This window comes from Dermacentor silvarum, chromosome 4 (assembly GCF_013339745.2).
Source record: "Dermacentor silvarum isolate Dsil-2018 chromosome 4, BIME_Dsil_1.4, whole genome shotgun sequence".
NCBI classification, from domain to species: domain Eukaryota; kingdom Metazoa; phylum Arthropoda; class Arachnida; order Ixodida; family Ixodidae; genus Dermacentor; species Dermacentor silvarum.
The window spans coordinates 74,204,640-74,224,416 of NC_051157.2; the positions used below are offsets into that span (position 1 = coordinate 74,204,640).

At 47.1% G+C, this 19,777-nt stretch overlaps 1 protein-coding gene across 1 annotated transcript in view; it reads right to left on the reverse strand.

The window, feature by feature from the left end:
* The window catches only part of LOC119448705 (sushi, von Willebrand factor type A, EGF and pentraxin domain-containing protein 1), a 95,198-nt gene that overhangs the window by 24,793 nt on the left and 50,628 nt on the right, over positions 1 to 19,777 (reverse strand). Inside the window, exons 12-17 of the mRNA XM_049666465.1 lie at positions 19,058 to 19,258; positions 12,072 to 12,445; positions 11,302 to 11,497; positions 9,956 to 10,111; positions 8,622 to 8,783; positions 5,209 to 5,370 (exon numbers count right to left, since the gene is read on the reverse strand). Coding sequence (XP_049522422.1) covers positions 5,209 to 5,370; positions 8,622 to 8,783; positions 9,956 to 10,111; positions 11,302 to 11,497; positions 12,072 to 12,445; positions 19,058 to 19,258 — 1,251 coding nt within the window. The remainder of the gene's footprint in view (positions 1 to 5,208; positions 5,371 to 8,621; positions 8,784 to 9,955; positions 10,112 to 11,301; positions 11,498 to 12,071; positions 12,446 to 19,057; positions 19,259 to 19,777) is intronic.

The window sequence follows — 19,777 nt, forward strand, 5'->3', positions numbered from 1 at the left end:
GTTTTAATGTGTCTTCCTGGTGGTTGTTCGTTTCTCTTTTTTGTGTCTGTGTGTGTGTGTTTGTAGAGAGTTGGGAAGGTATGCTGACTTAAAGACGGCTATTCGAAAATCTCAAATTCGTTGCTGAAACAACCATCAAAAGAAGGAAAAAGAAAGAAGAAAAAAATATCAAAAAAGTAATGTATACAAACTAGCACAAGCACACAATTGATGTCCTTACGGGCATCAGCACCGAAAGCACTGTCGAACATTTCGTTTGGCTATGCCCGCAGTTCGACACAGAAAGAAAAGCGGTGGTCGACAGCCTGCAAAGGAATGGTCTTTCACACAGGACGTTTGAAGACGTGGTTTTCCCCGAAGGGCGCGCGGTAATCAGGAAGAGAGTGCAACGACTGCTGATTGCCTTCATGCGAGACACGGGGCTCTTCGACACCTGGTGACACAACCCTGATCTCAACTCACAGGAGGCTCAGAAAGAGAGAGAGAGAGAGACAGAAAGGGAAAGAGAGACAAGGAAGTTAGCCAGCGTAAATACCGGCTGGCTACCCTGTATTGGGGACAGGGGTAAAGGGAATAAAAGGTGATAGAAGAAACAAATAAATAAAGAAGGAAGTATGAAAAATTCGCGCAATAACGCGGCCCTACGCGCTACAACGTTCAAAGCCGGTCGCACAATTCATAAGTCCTTAAGAACTTCAGCAGATCCCTTATGGCCTTGAGTGCCGAAGCCCGTCTGGACCAGTGTCTTAAAGTTTTTTCCTCTGTGAGGGGGCGATTGTCCAGTTTTTCAAGCGCAGTCGCGAGCACTTTTCTTGTCATATTGTAGCGGGGAAAGTCACAAAGGAGGTGCTTGATTGTCTCCTCGCAGCCACAGTTGTCGCAAGCAGGGCTGTCGGCCATTCCAATGCGGAAGGAATAGGCGTTCGGGAATGCCACGCTGAGCCACAGGCGGAACAGAAGTGTTGCTTCTGCTTGTGGTAACCCTGGTGGAAGACGGAGTTGCAGACGTGGATCCAATCTGTGGAGACGTGCGTTGCTGAAATTACTGGTGTTCCACAGAGTGTGCGTAAGCTCGCGTGCGAATTGCGCTTGCTGAGCACGAGGTCGCGGGATCGAAGCCCCGCCGCGGCGGCCGCATTTCGATGGAGGCGAAATGCAAAAACGCCCATTGCTTGCGTTGTAGTGCACGTTAAAGAACCCCAGGTGGTCAAAATTATTCCGGAGCCCTCCACTACGACATGCCTCATAAACAGAACTGGTTCTGGCACGTAAAACCCCAGAAAAAAGGAAGATGCAACCACCACCACCGAAAGCACTGTCCAGTACCCATAGGATGGTCACCCATCACTTTCAGTAAAAAAGTACAAGCAAGTCTCTTCATGTATACATATTGTTATGGATGAGGCGCGTCTAATCGTAGATGGTCAAATGAGAATCATTGCCCAGAAGCACAGTCGCTTGGTTCTGCACGCAGTGCCCCGAATTCGCCGTCCTCTTCGTCTCCCTGCCACTTTGATGTTTCATTCAAAAACCTGGCGTCTTCTTTGGCAACCGTGGCGTTACGTTCCCGATTTCGTATACGAATCCCATCGGGTGAGTCAGGACAGAGTGAAGGAGTGAGATTGTTTCAGGTACGTATATATAAGATGCGCCAGCTGACTGTTGCTAGAGTGGTGTGCTTGCGACGGCACAGTGCGACCACGTATGTTGCCGTGCTGCCTGAGTCAATAACCGTCCAGGAGCCAATATACTGGGCCAAGGACTTTTGACACAAGCCCCGCTTACGTTGAGGGGTCCGTAGCCCCACCAAGTCACCGTTTTAAACCTAAGCTTTAAATGGCTAGGCGAAACGAAAAAGCCTCTGCGCGTCGCCTGTCCACAGAAAACTATCATCATCAGCATTGGCTTGAGCGCCGTCGCCTTCTTCCGCAGCTGGCTCGTTGGCGCCCCTGGGGTTGCACTCGTGCTCGTCGTCCTCGGCACGCGCTCGTGCCACTGCTCCCGCGTTCGTCGTCGTCGTCGTCTTCTTCCACAGCTGGCTCCGTTGACGCTTATCATTCCAGCGTAGAATTTCACTTCTTTTCTGTCGTCGTAATGGGGAGGCCGTGTTTACGGGGGTATGAGCTATTGATTAAGGGGTATGAGCCATTCATTGTTTTACGTAACGGAAAGGTTTAGTTTTGAAGCAATTTAATTTAGAATAATCGCAAGCGGCAATGGCGGGTGAATGCTGCTAACCACGCCGCCGAGTAAACTCCAGACATCGAACCCAGGCGACAACGGCGGAATGCGGGCATACCGTCAGTGATGTCATTGTCTCCGTCGCAGCCGAACGTGTGTGTTACCATATAGTTGATAAATACTTTAATGAACCATCGGGATTAACCCAGTGATAAACACCGGGACCACACGTTTCAGCTTCGCTGGTTAACCATCTTCACAGAGTGGAAGGGCCACCGAATCTTTTTCAATTGAAACTGGCTCGTGGTGGCTGGCGGCTGTCATACTGCTCTTTGAAGCGAACTTACGAGGTCAGTGTGCGCAGATAGGCGATGCTACGCCCTTCTTCAGCACGGCACAAAGTTTCTGAAACTGAGTCCTCGGTATAAAGTTTAAATGGAAGATTGGTATTTAGGGAGCGGCGCGGCGATCGAGCGTAGAGCATATAGAAAGGAGCACAATCTGGGGTTTCGTGCTTCACCGTACTGTAGGCATAGGTGATAAGCGATAAGACATCATCCCATTTCTTGTAATTAGATGTCACATACACAGCCAGCATGTTAGTCAGGGTACGGATTGTACGTTCTACAAAGTCATTCGTCTGTGGATGTTACGGTGCTGAATGGCGGAACTGCAAAGTGCAGAGGCGAAGCAATTTTTCAACAGCGTCGGCGAGGATGGCCAGAGGATGGCCAGAGGGAGACAGGAACGACAGTCAATGTTGGCATGACGTCGTCCACTCTTGTAGAAAACAATCAAGTCATATTTTTGGAGCCCCATAAACCCCAGCGTGCAAAGCAGCCAGATGGGTTGAGGAGGGTAGCAAGCCCACGTAATCGATGATTGTCGGTGACAATGGTGAACGGACGTGCATAGAGGTAGCAGGGAAACTTCTGGACGTCGAATACAGCCACCAAGCATCCTTTTTCCGTCACAATGTAATTGCGTTCAGCCTTGCTTAGAGAACGACTTGCATAGGCAACGACAACTTCTTCGTTACTATGGTGTCGAACTATAACCTCTCCGATGCCTATTCCGCTTGCATCAGTGTGTACTTCAGTCGGAGCAGATGGGTCGAAGTGACGAAGGATAGGTTACGACATCAGCAGAAACTTGAGTTGAGAAAATACCGCGTCACGTTCAGGTAACGTTCAAATGGGGCGTCTTTTCGCACGAGACTTGTCAATGGACACACACAACGTTCGTGAATCTGGGCAAAATTAAAACGTCGAAAATAAGAACATAATCCCAGTAAGGTGCGGAGTTCTTTTAGAGACTGAGGTAGCTTAGAGGCATTGACAGCCTCGAATTTTGGGGGGTATTACCTGATCCCATCTTTGTCAACCAGGTGATGAAGAACCAACGTTTGTCGCTCACCAAACCGGCACTTTTTAAGTTCAGAACCAAGCAGTCCTTTTCGACGCAGTCTATAACTAGGCTTAAACGGTCGTTATGCTACTCCAAAGTACGTCCAAAAATGATGACGTCGGCTAGACAACACGAACAGACCCCCTATTTCAGACCACAACGAATGGAGTTCATAAATCTCTCTAAAGGAATGGGGGTGTTGCAAAGCCCTAGCGACATAACACTAAAATGGTACAGTTGATAGGGCATCACAAATACGATCGTCTCCTTGTCGGTAGGGTATATAGAAATCTGCCAATACCCTGATCGTCGATCTAGGGACAAAAATTAAAAGGCAGAATGCAGGCAGTCAAAGACGTTGTTAATCCGAGCCAGCGGATATACATCCTTTTCGGTCATGGCGTTTAATTATCTATAATCAACGTAAAACAGTAGCGCACCTAGGATCTCTGCCAGGGGGGGGGGTTGACAGTTTGCCAATACCATCTAAACAGCACTAATTTCGATTTCTTCACGGGAAATTGTCAAAAAAATCGCTTTTTGCGAGTGTGCAGGCGATTGCGCGTCTTACATCTTAGTTGCAGTACTCAAATGCGTAAGGAAAGAAAAGGGGTTAAACAAAAGGGAGCGGGGGTTTCCAACCCCCGAATCCCGCCCCGTCGGTGCGCCACTGACGTAAAACCTCCAAGAGCCATCTTTTGTTTAAAACTAAGATCATGGGAGCTGCGCATGGGCTACATGATACTTCAGTAACACCCTTCCGTAGCATATCCTGAACTTGCTCGGCAATAACTTTGCGCCAACAAAACACGGCAACGTAAGGGCAACAGGGTCATGGCATCATACCGTTAAAAAAGAAGCGTACTGTAGAGAACACAGAACACGCAACCTCACTTATACCGTTATACGCAGTCCATTACATAAGCGTCCACAAAAACAAGTCACCTTCTCATTTCCACACAATTAAAAAATTAAAAAGGCACAACATGGGTAGTTGGAACGCAAATTCGGTTAGACATTGACGTGGAGATCGCTCACTACCGCTCACTGGATATGTGGTGATAGAATATACCATAACCAATATGTCAACGAAAATACCTTCGCATCAATGTATCGAATCTTCAAAACAAGTAATTCTGGTTTATTTATTTATTTATTTATTTATTTATTTATTTATTATTTATTTATTATTTATTTATTATTTATTTATTTATTTAAACAAAAAAAAGAACCGCCCACTGCCGGCCACCATATATAACTGCCTTAAAATCCACATTTGCGTTATCCGTGAAGCACCCACCAGACGGTGAAACTGCAGCTTCCATGTGGCCTTTCATCTTTTCTCCACCTTGCATTGCTAACCCTACACGTTTGCAAACAGATTCAATACCAGCAGTGGCTGCCGTAATTATCGAATATAGCGTCCCCAAAAGCCCCACCGATAGCTATCCATCTCCTAGCTACCCCACTCTTCATTATTTTTTTGTGCGTGTCTTTCTGATGCATGCATTTCTTTATTGGTGGCTTCTTGTCACGGTTCCGCATTGTTTCGCGACAGTCTTGGGGAGAAAAAAAAAGCACCGTACGGCAATCACAGCCAAGGAAGAGAAATCCACTTGCCTACGCAGTCAGATTGATTCACCGATCCGATGGCGTACGTTCCAAGCCCATCGTCGCAATTTAGGCACGAAGTCTGGTTCGCGGCCGGCTGGTACTTGCCAAGGGGGCAAGGCTTGCACGGTGCCAGACCACTTGCCGAGTACGTCCCGGGGTCGCAAACACCTAAGGAAAACCGTTCAAAACAATATTATGCGGTTTCTTGTTTTATTGTGAGTCTATGGCGTGATATGTGACGTAAAAAAAAAGAAAGAAAACTTGGCGGACGCTTAAGCTTCGCCTTTAAGAGTGGAACGCGGTAGTATACAACGATCCCTGACTGCTACTGACGCTACCAGGCAACGGCAGCTTATGTCACCGCAATGTTTACCGCGAAACGTTGGCGGCGAACGCTATGCACGAAGGCGAGCTTTCTGGTAGAAACGCAACCTCCTGCGTGGGCCGATCCCGGAGGTTGTGCACGGCCGCGCCAAGAAAATTACATCATTTTCAGGTTTCTGTTATTGCTTCGCACTTTCACATTTCAGTCTGAGAAGATTCAACAGAAAAGGCATGCGCTGTCGGTGTTTTGTTTCGTGACATTTGCTTGTGGGCTGTAACACTCAAAATTTCGAGGAATAACTTTTTGTCAGGAGTGTAAACGAAGGTATGAGCAACTTTAGTGATAGAATGGTGCGGCAATATAACCCGCATACGTCGCATGTCACATAGCAAGGCGTGGTATATACATAGGCCTAAATATAATTTTCTCTAACGGACAACGCCGGCGACGCTAATACCGACACCGGATTTTCTGCGACACGGGGCTCTTAACGCTGTCGCGTTAAAAGAAGAAAAAAAAATAGGTTCTTCCAAACCGTCTATGCTAGTAGCCACCTCATACTGGCATCTCCAGAAGCACTAACAACGAAGTTTGAATAGTGCGGACAGAGGCTGATGTAAATTTTAGTGGTAAATGTAGATGAAATGCAGCCTGTGTGTAGCGTACTGTAAGTACTTCTGGAGAGGTCATTTCGAATTCGCGTATATAAAAGACAACCATGGCTCGTTCCGATAATAGGTGGTAAACCGAAACCTTGCTTCAGGAAAAGTACGCACAGATCTCCCGTTTCCTCCAGTGGAAAAATATTTGGAATCACCCTGGTCAGTGAATTGGCATGCACGTTCTGTATTATTTAGAGCAGTATGCACACTGCGTGCCTGACTTCTCAATTTTACAAGTTAATTTTAAAAAACGCAGTAGGAATAACAAGGTTACTTCTTAAGCAATACATTGTATCCAGAGACCATCACGAATTTTACAACCAGTATTTCATCAGTGTATGGTCCAATGTCCATTTAATGTCTTTCTTAATTAATCCGGGGCGTGTGTTGCATTTGCGGAATAGAAGCTGTTCATGATTGTTGACGTTTTTTATTCTCACCTCCTTGGCTTTTTTCTTCTTTGTTTTTTTTTTTTTGTATAAATGGCCAAGTGGGTTTGTCATGGCACAAACTCAACATGCTTTTCCCTGTAGTTGCCGTTCAACTAGGAAAGGACTGCGCCTACCGGCATCCCTTGCGCAATGGTTGCGTAGGGCAACACTGATTAAAATATGTCTATTCTGAACAAGTTTGAGAACGAATGTGTGGTCACTTGCGCTCTTCTGAGCATTTCCACATATACAAAATAGACATGCCCTGATCACTGTCTGATTTCTATTCCAATATTGTTCTAATAATTACTATGCTGAACTCATATTAAGTAAATAATTGAAAAGTAAATAGCTGATCTTATCGAACACTTCCCAATCTACGCCAGAGAGAATAACGAGTTGCCGAAACAAGTAATCTTATTTATATTGCGCCTCTTTTCATGAACTACTCAATACCACCGCTGAAACAGCTCGGGTTGGGGAAAAGCACCCCTTTCCAAGCGTTGAGGGCCCGTAATATCTGAGCGCCAGGCTGGCTGCGCGCTTGTACCTATTGTACCTGTAGGTGCATTTTAATAGTGTTCACGGCCAACGCATACTTAGTAATATGTGTGCGCTGTGTACGCTATAAAAAACGCACCGTTACCAATTCATCCGAGCTTCAACCCTTGCATGCTACATCACCGGTAGGTATAGTCTGCCTCCCACCGCCGCGGCGGATCCTCTGCACAAAGGCCGTCTGTGGCTGGACGAGGGGCGCCCAGAGACCATTACTACAAGTCTCCGTAGGGCCCCATTTTGATATGCAAACGCCCCACAAGTAGCCGAGGCTGGGGGAAACGTCTACCCATGAGAAAATACCAGTGGGGTTCCGGTGGCATCGAGATTCGAACCCAGTACCTCCCGCATACGAGGCGGATGCTCTACCACTAGTCTACCACTGCAGTAGTAGGTGGCAACACAACCACCCACCGCGGTGGCTTTGTGGTTATGGCGTTCCGCTGCTAAGCACGAGGTCTTGGGTTCGATTGCCAGACTCGGCGGCCGCATTCCGATGGGAACGCAATGAGAGAGATTGTGGTTGTGAAGAGGAAGAGACGCTATATTCTGCAGCCCTTTAGGGAGCACGACTCAGCGCCTTGGGGAAGGGGCGGGGTATGTAAAAAATGCTCGTGTAACCCGCTTTGTGGTGCTCTCCCCGCGAGGCCGTAACTTATCCGGAGGCCTCCACCACGGCGTCCTCCTTCATCAAGTGGACATCGTGCTGACGCTGAACTCAATTAAGTTTCTTCCCCCAGGACTTCCAGGCCAACTATTCCTCAAAGCGTCTTCGTGGCCATCCGGCGACACTTGGCACTCAGGGAGGCCAACTTAAACATAGATTGATTTAGTAGGAAAACAGTAGGTTACATTGTCTACATAGCGGCAGTCGATTATTGGCTCTCCTGTTTCCCCCTCTCATCTCTGCACACTCGTTTAATACCTATGCGAATTGGGGCGGTACCCTTATTTTAACTCTCCTCGCTCAATATCTACCAATCAGTCCTTATGCATGACTTGTATGTTAGGCAGGAACATCGACAATCCACACTGTGACCGCCCCTTTTTCCAGTCCGGATTTCGTGACACACAGCCCAATACTTAAAGGAACGCCACGCGGCTTTCTTGCTTGAAATTCCCACGCCTAGCGGTCCTGGAGCGATAGCACACCCTGCGAATGCACAAATCGCCCAGAAAGCAACTAAGACTGGACAAGCTGCAGAATCTCAATGGTGCGCGACGTTGCTGCCAGCTCTTGAGTTCCATACGCATGATTGCTCGACGGTGTAAAGTGTGTATCTATATCTCCCACACCGCAAGAGAAATGCCACCACCCTCGGCAGCGCGTGTGTTTGTGTTAGCCCAGGAGAACTTGCTTATATGCCGCTGAGCGACATGCGCGTGGTGAGGTGGCTGCTCGGCGTCGTTACACATACACTTGTTCATAAATGGCGCACCCACCTTGGCATTCGGATGAAGAGGCGGCACCCCAGTATCCCGTTGACAAGCCCAGGGTGCACTTCTTGCAGGAGAGCTGACCAACTTGGTCCTGGTAAGAGTGCGGATCGCACGCTATGCAAGGCTCCTTGCCGGTCCTCGACCACGTGCCAGGCGCGCACAGAGCTGTTCGTGACACGCGAAGATCGAAATCAGTTCGGAGAGCATAGCTCAAAATCAATCGAACGATTGATCAATCGCAGCGCCTAGCTTCATGGGACAGTCAATATATTACAGTCGAACCTCGACATAAAAACACTGGCGTGACGATTTATCGGATACTAATAGGTAATTTTAAAAAATTCGGCAGAGACACTTAAGACTGCTTACGTGTGGGAATGTGAAAGAATTATAGTGCCTTTGGTGAAAAGTTTTTGTTTGAGTGTGGCCTAATGCGAGCGCCCAATGACACACGCACTAGGCCACACTTTTAGTCAGCCAGATGGCTGCGACGTGACGTGTGCAATGACGCACGCACTAGGTACACCTTTAGTCAGCCAGAAACATGCAGCCGCCATGGCGCCGGGGAAGCGTGCTCGTCTCGCACCCCGGAGGCCCGGTTTAGATTCCCACCCAGAATGAAATGTGCCAAATTTTTTTTTTCAAAGCCATTAATTTACTTGGTTTACAGGAACCTCCCTGAGAAACTTGACATCAATCTGAACAATTTGACATGTTTTTACTCTTTGCGCCGTCGGCAATTTTTGGTGTCATCGCTCGGTCACGCCGCCGACAACGCCGCCGAATTTTCTCGTAATGGTGCGCGTAATGATTTCGCATTAAAATATCAGTCAGCCGTGAGCGTTATCGCTATAACAGAAACGACAAGGCAGGCACAGATATAGCTTCGGCTGTAACGAGGTAAGTTTTTTTGTACACGGCTCGAAGTATCTAAGCGATATGCAAAAAAAAAGGAAGGCGACTTCCAAAAGTAAAATGCACTCCTTCGTACACATGAGTAACCTGATATACACAATAGAGTTACTGTATAGGCTCTTTGAGGGAGCCTACACAGTAACTCCCATACGCTGTAGGGGATATCACTTATGAACAGCAAGCAGGGCTCAAGTGGAGATCCCCGAAAGAAAAATGTGGCTTTATCACAAACATTCTCATTTTCCACTCGGCGTTTCGTATTTTCAAATCTAAGGGAAGCCTAACGACGGGCATGTTTGCATATGCTTGCTTTAAATGTTTGCCTCAATTATCATTCGAATCACACCGCATAGTGACGGCGAAAGTGCTTCCTTTGGCGTCCAGGGTCTATGACCTTCTTGTGAGCTCAGCCTTCGGGTTACCTAGGCAATCAGACACGGAGGCCGTCTTTCCCTCCAGCGTTGTCTTGTTGTCCGGGCATGGAACGCAAGATTCAGCGGCTTCCTTGTCGGAGTACGTTCCTATAGGGCACGTCACGCAGGCGGTCTCGTAGTAGTAGGTCCCCACAGGGCAATTGACTGTGGCGAGGAACGGCAGTCGGTTGAAATCTTAGAGGTACCGAAAAATGTGGGATTTGTTAACACAGACTTGAAGCCACTTATATTCAAGCTACAAGGATGTCGCAAAACGCGACCGCAATACAATGTATTGGCGGACCTCCTTGATCACGTGGCCTCGAGCTCATTTCTCACGTGGCCCTACGGTGGCCTCGAGATCGATTGGCGCAACATCTATAGGAAAAGATCAGTTCGCCGCCATCTGCCGAGACTTTTTTTTTTCTGTGCACCTTCTCAATGATGGCGTCCGAGTGGAACTCGCTGTTCGTGGATATTGAGGAATCATACGCTGAGATTCAACGGTGCCATTAAGACTCCTATGGTGTACGTACTGACAATAACAATTTAATATACCGGCTCTCTGCTGAAGTACATTATTGAATACGTCAGATACCATGCAACGAAGAAATGTTCCCTTCACCTTACTCTCTCTCAGTGATTACCTGGCGTGAATACGAATCAAAACAGCTCACTTGTCTAAGCTCCAGTCGTGATTCTTTCTTCTAAATAATTAAATGCCACTGCAAACATAGTAGCATAGTGCAATATTATCGAGAAACTCCGGTTTCTTGTTTAAAGTACCTTGTTTGTTTGTTTGTTTGTTTCTTTCTTTTTTCTCTCCCTCTTTCACTTTCTTATTGACAGGCTGTTTGCGTTTTCAATTTCTGCGATGTCAGAAGCTAAAGGTGCTATGTAGCCTGTTGTACAAATGTACAGGACATGGTTTTCTTCACAGTTATTGCGATTTAGCACTACGCTTGCCACCATTCCTTTGTAGTGAGATGTGGCTGCTATGCTGCTTCCTACGAAGGCCAGTGACAAAATATTAATTGTGAAGAAACTGACAGGGCCCTACATCGAAATCCATCATATTTTCCGACAGATTGCACGTGAAACCACAATGCGCTCAAGAACACGTTTGAAAAACCAATGACCCGAAATATGTTTGGCAATCTCACTATACTTTCCCGTGTTTGTCAGTTCTTGTTATGTATTCGGTTATTAACATGCAGTCTAATAAGCGCAAGTTCAAGTCAGCAAACGGCGCTCATGAAACAAATCGAGAAAGTTCTATTGTATTGCGTGAAGCAGTGAACATTGCAAAAGCTACAATAATTCGTGTGAAGTTCGTAAGCTGCTCAAACGCTTACCACAGCGCAGTCCATTGGAAACCTGCCCTCTTTGGCAAGCAGACTTTACGGCATGCGTGGTCTCTACCAGTGACGCTCCAGGAAACGTTCTGTCAACTGTAGTTCCGACCACTTCGCTCAAGGCCGCTTCTATCGCCCGCCCCAATGCTGTCGTTTCCGCGTCGCTTGGGTGAACCAGGCTAGTGTTCTTGCAATCCTGATATGAAATATTGAACATAAGAACAAAATCATGCAGTCCATTGGCACTGAAAATGAATTATTATACAGAGCCTTCAATGTTAACCTATCTGTAATAGGAATTCTAATTATAAAAAAAAAGGCATGGTAGCCACGGAAGTGCTGCTTTTAGAGGGGGTTGATGCACTTTTCTAGATACAACTTTCGCAAACAAGTGAACAAATGCACATTTTCTAAAAATTTCGCTAAACACTAACCTTTCTCGATTATGGTAACATGTTCACGTGACTCAAACACCTGGAAGTATCAAACAAGACGCAGTTGCCTTCGAAAGTGCTTGTCTTCTACAGATTAAAATAGAAAAAATTATCACAATCGGAAATTTTTAAGGTTAGCAAAGCTTTCACTTACTTAATAGTTAACTTGTTGCTGAAAATTGTGCCTGCCAAAGTGCATAAACTATCACTGTACTTGTGCTGCTAGTATATAGCCTTTTTTTTTCTTCACTTTTTTTAAAGAAAACTTACAGTTTAACTTTGAAGGTTCTGTATAACAAATGCATCGTGCGATGGGAGACTGCAAGAACAGGATACCTCGCAACCGTCAATCAGTTGTGTGGCGTTGAAGCCGGTGCCCAGCGGGAAATCGAAAGAGATCACGAGTTCGAACTCGTCTTCACCGTCTCCGCCCTGAGCCTGCCTTTTCGTAAGCCTTCTCTCCGGCCGCTGGCCATTTGTAGCAGTAGTGGTACTGCTCGAGAAATTCTTAGATCTGCATTTGACGGAAACTTTTTCCATCGTGCAGCCACGGCTGGGGTCGCAGAGGCCATTTATGTGTTTTGTTGTTTCTCGAAGCCTCGCGTAGAACTGCTCCTTCAACGCTCTCATCTTTTCTTCGCTTATCTGGCAGGCATTTGTTTCGAACTTGAACTTGACGATGACGTTTGCTTTCTCGCTTCTATTTGATGCTGTAACAAAGGAAGGCAAAAAGAGAAACCAGGAAAAGGTGTTATAGTAATGGCACCTTGTCGAGGGCGTCACAGCCCTTCCAGTTGGGACACATCGGAGCCATTCTGTGAAACGCGTGCAGACACCACTGATATACTGACTCTTAGGTAATACACAAACATGTGCTTCTAAATACCCGACGTCTGTGGTAACAGAATTGAAAGCGCAAAGGGTAACTTCTTACAACCCTTACGTGAATGAAGGAAGGAAGGAAGCAAGAGAAAGGCAGAAGGCAGGGAGGTTAACCAGAATAACGTCCGGTTGGCTACCCTACACCGGGGGAATGGGAACAGGGAACACAAAGCTGACAGGCAGAGGAGGGATGGAAAGAAGGGAAATGAGCGGTTAGTTCGCTGACACGTGTGTTAGTGCACTAATAGTCACAGACGTTGGCACAAGCCCGTCGTCCTCAAGAAGCACAAAAGTGCCTTCACCGCTTTATGGGCCGACGAGCGATGGGGGCGGTGTTCCAGCAGCACCTGCACGGAAAGCGTCCGATTGTCCGCGCTTACGTGAATGAAATGTTTGCATAACTCTAGGGGCTCGCAAGAAACAATAACCAAGAACAAAATGATGACAGCCATTTTCTAGGACGTGTCCGTTGTCGAACCTATTCTCGGAATCAGTGTGAGCATACCCTATCGTACTGCTGACGTCACTTCTGATGCCGATAAGCCTGAGGAGCCATTGGAAACAACGTAATGTGGCCCCTTATTCCTGTGCACAGGCCGAAATTACGCCTGTTTCCCATAAAATACGCACACAATCACATTCAAGAAGTTCTGTGACACAATATATTTCATTTATCTCACTCTGCACATATACTCTATTTTAAAAACCATCAAAGGCATTGCCCTGAGAGCACGCCACACTTATAGTTTATTCGGGAATTTTGTTTCCCGTACCCACACCGATACGTCCTTCCCTATACGTCCTTCCCTCAATATAGGCCGTAACCATTCGGGAGGGAAACATGGCATTGAAATATTGGCCTATCAGTTATCAATAGCAGACTTGTTTACCGTGACAAATTATCCTGTTGATAACTTGTCAAATGCGGATCACTGTGATTACCTTCAACATAGTTTGCATCAAAATGTATTTTGGATGAAGTCGCACGGCAAGGATTCCGTATTTTGTTGTGTGTATTTGCTTTCTATTTCTCTTGGCGTATATTTTTGGTACGAACTTGTAGCAAAGGTTGGTGCACTTAGTAAGGGGGAGACAGGATACTTGTCATTGCAAGGTTGACAAAAATAAAAGTGAAAAAGCACTGAAAACGCTTAGTGCATAATCTTACTTGGACACACGTTATAGTGGCTTCATCAGAAATAATTTCTCGTTTCGATACGACGCTAAAATACGTGCCAGATGATTGCTTTCTGCAAATTGTAGATATATGTTTACGACAGAAATGTGAATCTTTGACGTAACAGTATATAGGCTATAGCGTGCAGGCTTCTGCAATAGGTGTTCTCCAATGGTCATAAATTGTCCAGCCGACGCCGTGAATGATCATAACGGAATAGAATGCAGTTAGCGAAAAGTGATCGTACATACTGGAATACCGGTTATATGCGACAGCTCTCGCAGATGCAGTGATCCTGCTTTTATTTATGTAGAAAAGTGATAAGGTATGCGTCTTGAGAACCAGATATTTCTAAATTATAAACAAAGAATAAGGAGAACAATAAACAAGGAAGAAAAATTGGAGGACGCTTAAGCTTCGTCTTTAAGAGTGGAACGCGATAGCGTTAACAGACCCCGTTCGCATTGCATTGTTCTTTATGAGTAGGCTTCACTGCAACACAGGCCGTGGGAAAGCCAGCTTACAAAAACCAAGCTTACACCAATCCACTTAAAGTCGGCTTCACTTTTAAACAGAAATGCATTGCTGGAAAGACGTTTTTCTGTGGGCAATATAAGTCGTCTTATATTAAAATGTGAAGGCCCGAGGACCTTTTTCTATTGTTTTATTAATTGTTTGCTATTGCACCGACGCGCGCGCGTGTTCAGAACGCATTAAGCAGGCTAAGTCCCAATCTGACCTGCCGAGAGGATATGATGATATGATTTGGATATGATTTTCGCAATTAACCTACCCGAGTGCGCCGCTGTTGGTAAGGTAGAAATGCTGGAAAAGGCGTTTGTGTTTGATTTCCCTCGTAACAGAATTGTTTTCTCGTACATTCAAATTACAATCCGACGCCACCATGTCGGCAGGCTGTGGTTAAGTCGTAATTTACCGTTTTTATGGCGAATTTCACTATGAGAAATTCAATTTTTGTTCACTAACACCTTGCGCCACGCGCAAGGCCAGCGCCGGTGCCGGCGCCGAAGCCGGATTTTCTGCGACACGGGGCCCTTAATGCTATCGCGTTAAAAAGCTAACCAGAAATAAGTAATACGCAATCGGCACGAGAACGTAGTATCGCGCTCGATGTAAGCTGCAACACGCGAGGCGAGGCCGCAGCTACGTTCTCGATAAAAAAAGTGGAGAGCGTCGCACCATTCCAGAAATGCGCATGCCCGCGTGCTTTTCGCTGTGTGATTTTTTCCCGGAGAGATAATACAGTGCCCCGCAGAGCAGCTCCTAAGTCCTTAGCCCATAGCGTAGCATGCTTCGTCATGGCGCAAGCTGTCCTATTCTTTTTGCTCTTTTAGAGCGCAGCTCTTAGGTGCCCGTTCTTGCGTCGGCGTCGACGGCGGTGATGTAACCGAGCGAACGAGCGCAGCGAAAGATGAAAGCGAACGCGGACCGCAGCGGGGAAAGCAAGACGCGAGGAGTAAAGCGGAGAGAGTCAGCGAAACCATGAGGCAGAAAGGGGAGGGGGATAGGGCGAAAGCGTAAGAAAAGCGTAATGCGGCGATGGTGGCCACAAGATGGCTCCAGAGTAGCGCCGCGTATTGACCCTTTTCGCGGAGCAGTTTGTTTTAAAGAAACGAGATGGCGCTCACGGCGGCGCGCCATACCTCTCCTCAGTGACCGCGCACGAATACGAAACCATTACCGCTTCTACCTTGCTTCTGTGCGATCAGCTGTCGGAAATGCAACTGAGTTTTCGCTAAAACACTGTGCTCCAATTATGCTAGATTGAATCATGTGGATTGAAGACGTGTGCAATAGTTGGCAGCAAAAATAGTGACTGGCATGTTAAGGAATAGAATGAATCTGTGTGGCCAAGTTCGCGGACCGCTGCTGAATCTGTCCGAATGTGTTACCGGCACTTCGTGATGTACGGCTTTCCTCGATGATACAGAAATTTTCTCATCCGCCAGCCTTGTATCGCTAACCTTCAAAGAAAGGGCTTCATCCCAGGAACGTCGGCAACAGTGAGTACCGCTCGTTAAACAATGACGAATGGAGTAGCGCCGCTTCCTGTCATATTAAGTTTCGCGCACAGTTTCTGCACACATCTACTCCAACTGGCACGGAAACTTACGCCCACTCTTTCACCAACGTGTTAAGAATAAGTGAATGGATGCACACTTGAATATATGCGCACTATATACGCACAATAAATGACGGACTACACCGATGGCGCACGAATGGTCGAAGCTGAATGTTTCGTGACGGTTCACAAGAGTAAGCGAGTTACTAGCTGTAATATATATTTGCTACAAGGTATTACAGTGTACAAAACAGCTACGTTTCAAGCCGTGCGCAGCAAGAACAAATCTATCGGCACTGAGCACACCCGCGAGCGATTAGGCATAAAATAATCAGATAGTGACCGCACCGAGGAACTTCACTGAGACAGAAACTGACAAGCCACTGCTTCAAAATATTTGCCGAAGAAAAAATACTAATCCTGACTGAATTCATGAGCGGAATGTTTGGATAGCTTGGAATACATATTTAGTCCCGCTTTTAGACCAAGCACCATATACGCTGCTTGCACCGTTTGGACATAGCTTAATCAGCCCCGAAAGCGCTTTTGCGTGTTGTCTGCAGCTGTGATCAAAGCTTCGTGTCGTCCACCTAGTCACCGTCTACGATATCTCCGAAAACAGAGGTTTTCTAAGCTGCGCCGGCGTCATACACTTCCATTGTAAACAAGGAGGCAACGGAGGCAGTTGAGGCAAGCAATGGACGCGTCACCACGTGATCAAACATGGCAGCGCCCACGGGATCGCCGCGAAAAGGGTCAATAAAAAGTAGCGTCGCGCTTTGAAGAATGCCGCCGCCTCCTCGCACACCCTGCCCGAGGCCGACGCCGCGTCGGTATTGGCCTAATGGCATCACGTGGACCGTCGAGCCCCCGGGCGCTGGCTGCGTTTGTTTACGATCACGCTCCATCGCCATTTTCGCCCGAGAAGCGTCTACCGACTGGCAAGGAGCACGACGATAGCGGCGAACACAGTCGGCGATCGTCGAATCTGATCAGCGGCGAAAGATAAACAAGTGCACGTGTTTCAAGCGGTGTAGGCGGCGCAACGGTCGAAAAAGGAGCGCGAAAGAGAGGAGAAACGAGGAGGAGGGAAGGCGAAGGAGGAGAGTGTCGCTACTTTTTATATATAGGGGTTTTAGCCGCGTCGTCGGGTGTATCTGTCGTAATCTCTCGCGATCTCGAGATTAGCGGTGCACTCGCGCCACACTTCGCTCCCTTTGCAACGTGCCGCGCGTTGCAAACGGGCGGTTTTTCTTTCTTTTTTTTCATCCATGCACGGTGCAGGGATAGCTTCTCGGTGGGCCAGTGTGTTATCGCTCCGCGAAGAAAGCAGACGATAGAAAGCAGAGGATGTGCGCCTTTCTGGGATGGCAACACCCTCTCCGCTGTTTTCTCGAGAGCGTCGCTGCAGCCACGGTTCGCGCGTTGCAGGTCATATTGAGCGCGACAGTCATTGCAATAACACAAGCACGCAAATCTTCCTTTGTTTCTGCGCGATATGATGTAAATATGTACACATATGATGTGTATCAAGTGAGAATATCCAAGAGACAACTATTCGAAACATCGAAAGTAAACACTATAGTGGCAATTAGATGTCAGCAAAGAAGTTAACAAAGGACGAAAGTAAAGATATTAGAGGAATAAAACAGTGCATAAATCAAGCGTATCCTTTCGCTTCTTCTTTTCTTCCTATTCAGGCTGGTGAGTGCCATGGGGTGTAAATTTCAAGTAAAAATTGTTTTGTTGGGATTCTCCTGTTACGACTCTATTCGTTTCTTCTCAGTCGTTGCGCTAAGTAGCCACTGGCTGCAGTCGCGCGGATGCGGCGTCATGCGAGCCAATGGCGTATGGCAAGAAGATCGTAAATAAAAAATTCAGAGCCCCTTTCCTTGTCGAGAAAATGTGTGTAAGCGAAGCTTGTGGCGGCAAGACGACGCTATTCAGGCGTTCCGTTTCGTTTGCCCTAAAGTCAGGGTCGACGGCTCTAAGCTGACGTTTGGCCTCAACATCGCGTTCCCGCCAACCGGGGTCAGCGTCTCTTCGCTGACGTTTCGCCTGGGCTTCGCAAGCCCCCACTCTCGAATCGGCATGCTAGAATCGGACGACCAGCTTCGCTTACCCCCCTTTTCTCGACAGGGAAAGGGCTGGTGATTTTGTCTCTTTGGGTCCCACGAGTGACAAGGGTAGTTCAAGGATTCGTTACAAGTCCCCGAGCCCACAGGGGTATGTGCCATTGAGCTTTGGCCCTTTCTACACTATCATGAGGATCGGCCCACATGACAGGGGTATGTGCCATTGATATTGGACCCATTCCTGCACATCACAAGGATCGGCCCACTTTTCAGCGTGACACAACTACCACCACCACCACCGACACTTGCGAGCCTATAAAGGGTAAAAGGGTAGTTAAAAAATGGACCATTATTTCTCTTCCTTTTACGTGCGGTGTTAACATCGTTCCATAAAATAACAAGAATATTTATTATACTTAAAACGTTATTTTTAGCAAGTGCAAAAAAAATATAGAAAGGTAGGGCCGGTTATCCCTAGCACTACTCAGAGAGAAAAAAGAAAGAGAAAACAAGATGAAAATTTTCTGCAGAGATATTTGACGATGATTGTCTATGTGAATGAATAGCCGAGCAATTCAAGAAAGCTATTCGGTTTTTTAAAGGAAAGGTGCTCTTGATGCCCTATATTTGTTACAGCGAGGATATTTAGGCAGCGTTCATCGTTTCATTGCGTAATTTCGCAGAAAACAGAGCTGCTAGCCAGCACACCACCAGGGGTTCTTTAACATGCTCCTAACTCTAAGTACACGGGTGTTTTCTGCATTTAACTCACCCCAATCGAATTGCGGCTGACGTGGCCGGGATATGATCCCGCGACCTCGTGCTTAGCAGCCCAACACTATAACCACTAAGCAACCACGGCGGGTCCGTGTCCGTCAAGAAGGATCAAGCTGTTATGTAGCCTAACTTGCTGTTAATGATATCGAGGGCATTCTAAAAGAGCATGTCTCACAGAAGCGCCGGGCTTGTCGCAGAAACTAATCTGGGGACGTTCTTTACCTCTATCAGCGCCCGGCACACGTCATCACCACGACGGGTCAACGGGTTAATCGACTAGCAATGAATATTTTGTTGCATAGCGCCCGAAAGCCGGGACGAGACCCACCTGCACAGTCCGGCCAAGGAAATGGAAATTTCTTTCTGGACGAAATGGTCCATCCTAGGGGTATTTGTTTGCAGCGGTATATAGAAGCTGGCGTGGTGTGGAAGTTGTAGCCATCCTCGCAGTAGACACTACAATGCTGGTAATACGCATCGCATGCCAGGTAACCATTCCGAGGAGGAGGGACGTAGGGACACTTGTAGGCTGCAGGAAAGGGAAGTGCACTTCGTTTGTTACAACCCGCCTGACATAATAACATTTTACAAGGCAAAAATAAAAGAAGTCGCTGTTTCAGCCGAAAGACGATGCGTTCATAGTGATCGCAAATTATTACACAACTGCACGAAGTAAAGTTCGTAGTTTTACAGGCCGTATGATTGCAGTGAACGCTCGTTTGCTACTTAAGCGCGCGCTCCGGCAAACATGAACTGAACAGACCTCACTCGATGACCGCGAAAACGCGATGTCACAACGCAGGCGAGACGAAGAGCGCAGACTGAGGGGAGTGGAGGCTTCTGCTGCCTCTCCCTTCCACACGTTTCCGAAACTTGTGATTACGCCACTTCCAGCACTAGTTGAGGGAGAATAAAGCACACATTAAGCCGCCAGCTTTCTCGGCTCAACTTTTTACTTTGTTCCCGTCGAAGATTACCTCGAAGGAAGGGTGCAAGTCGCCCACTCCTGGAGTGGAGAAGGAGACGGGCGCTTCCTCCCCCTCCCCTT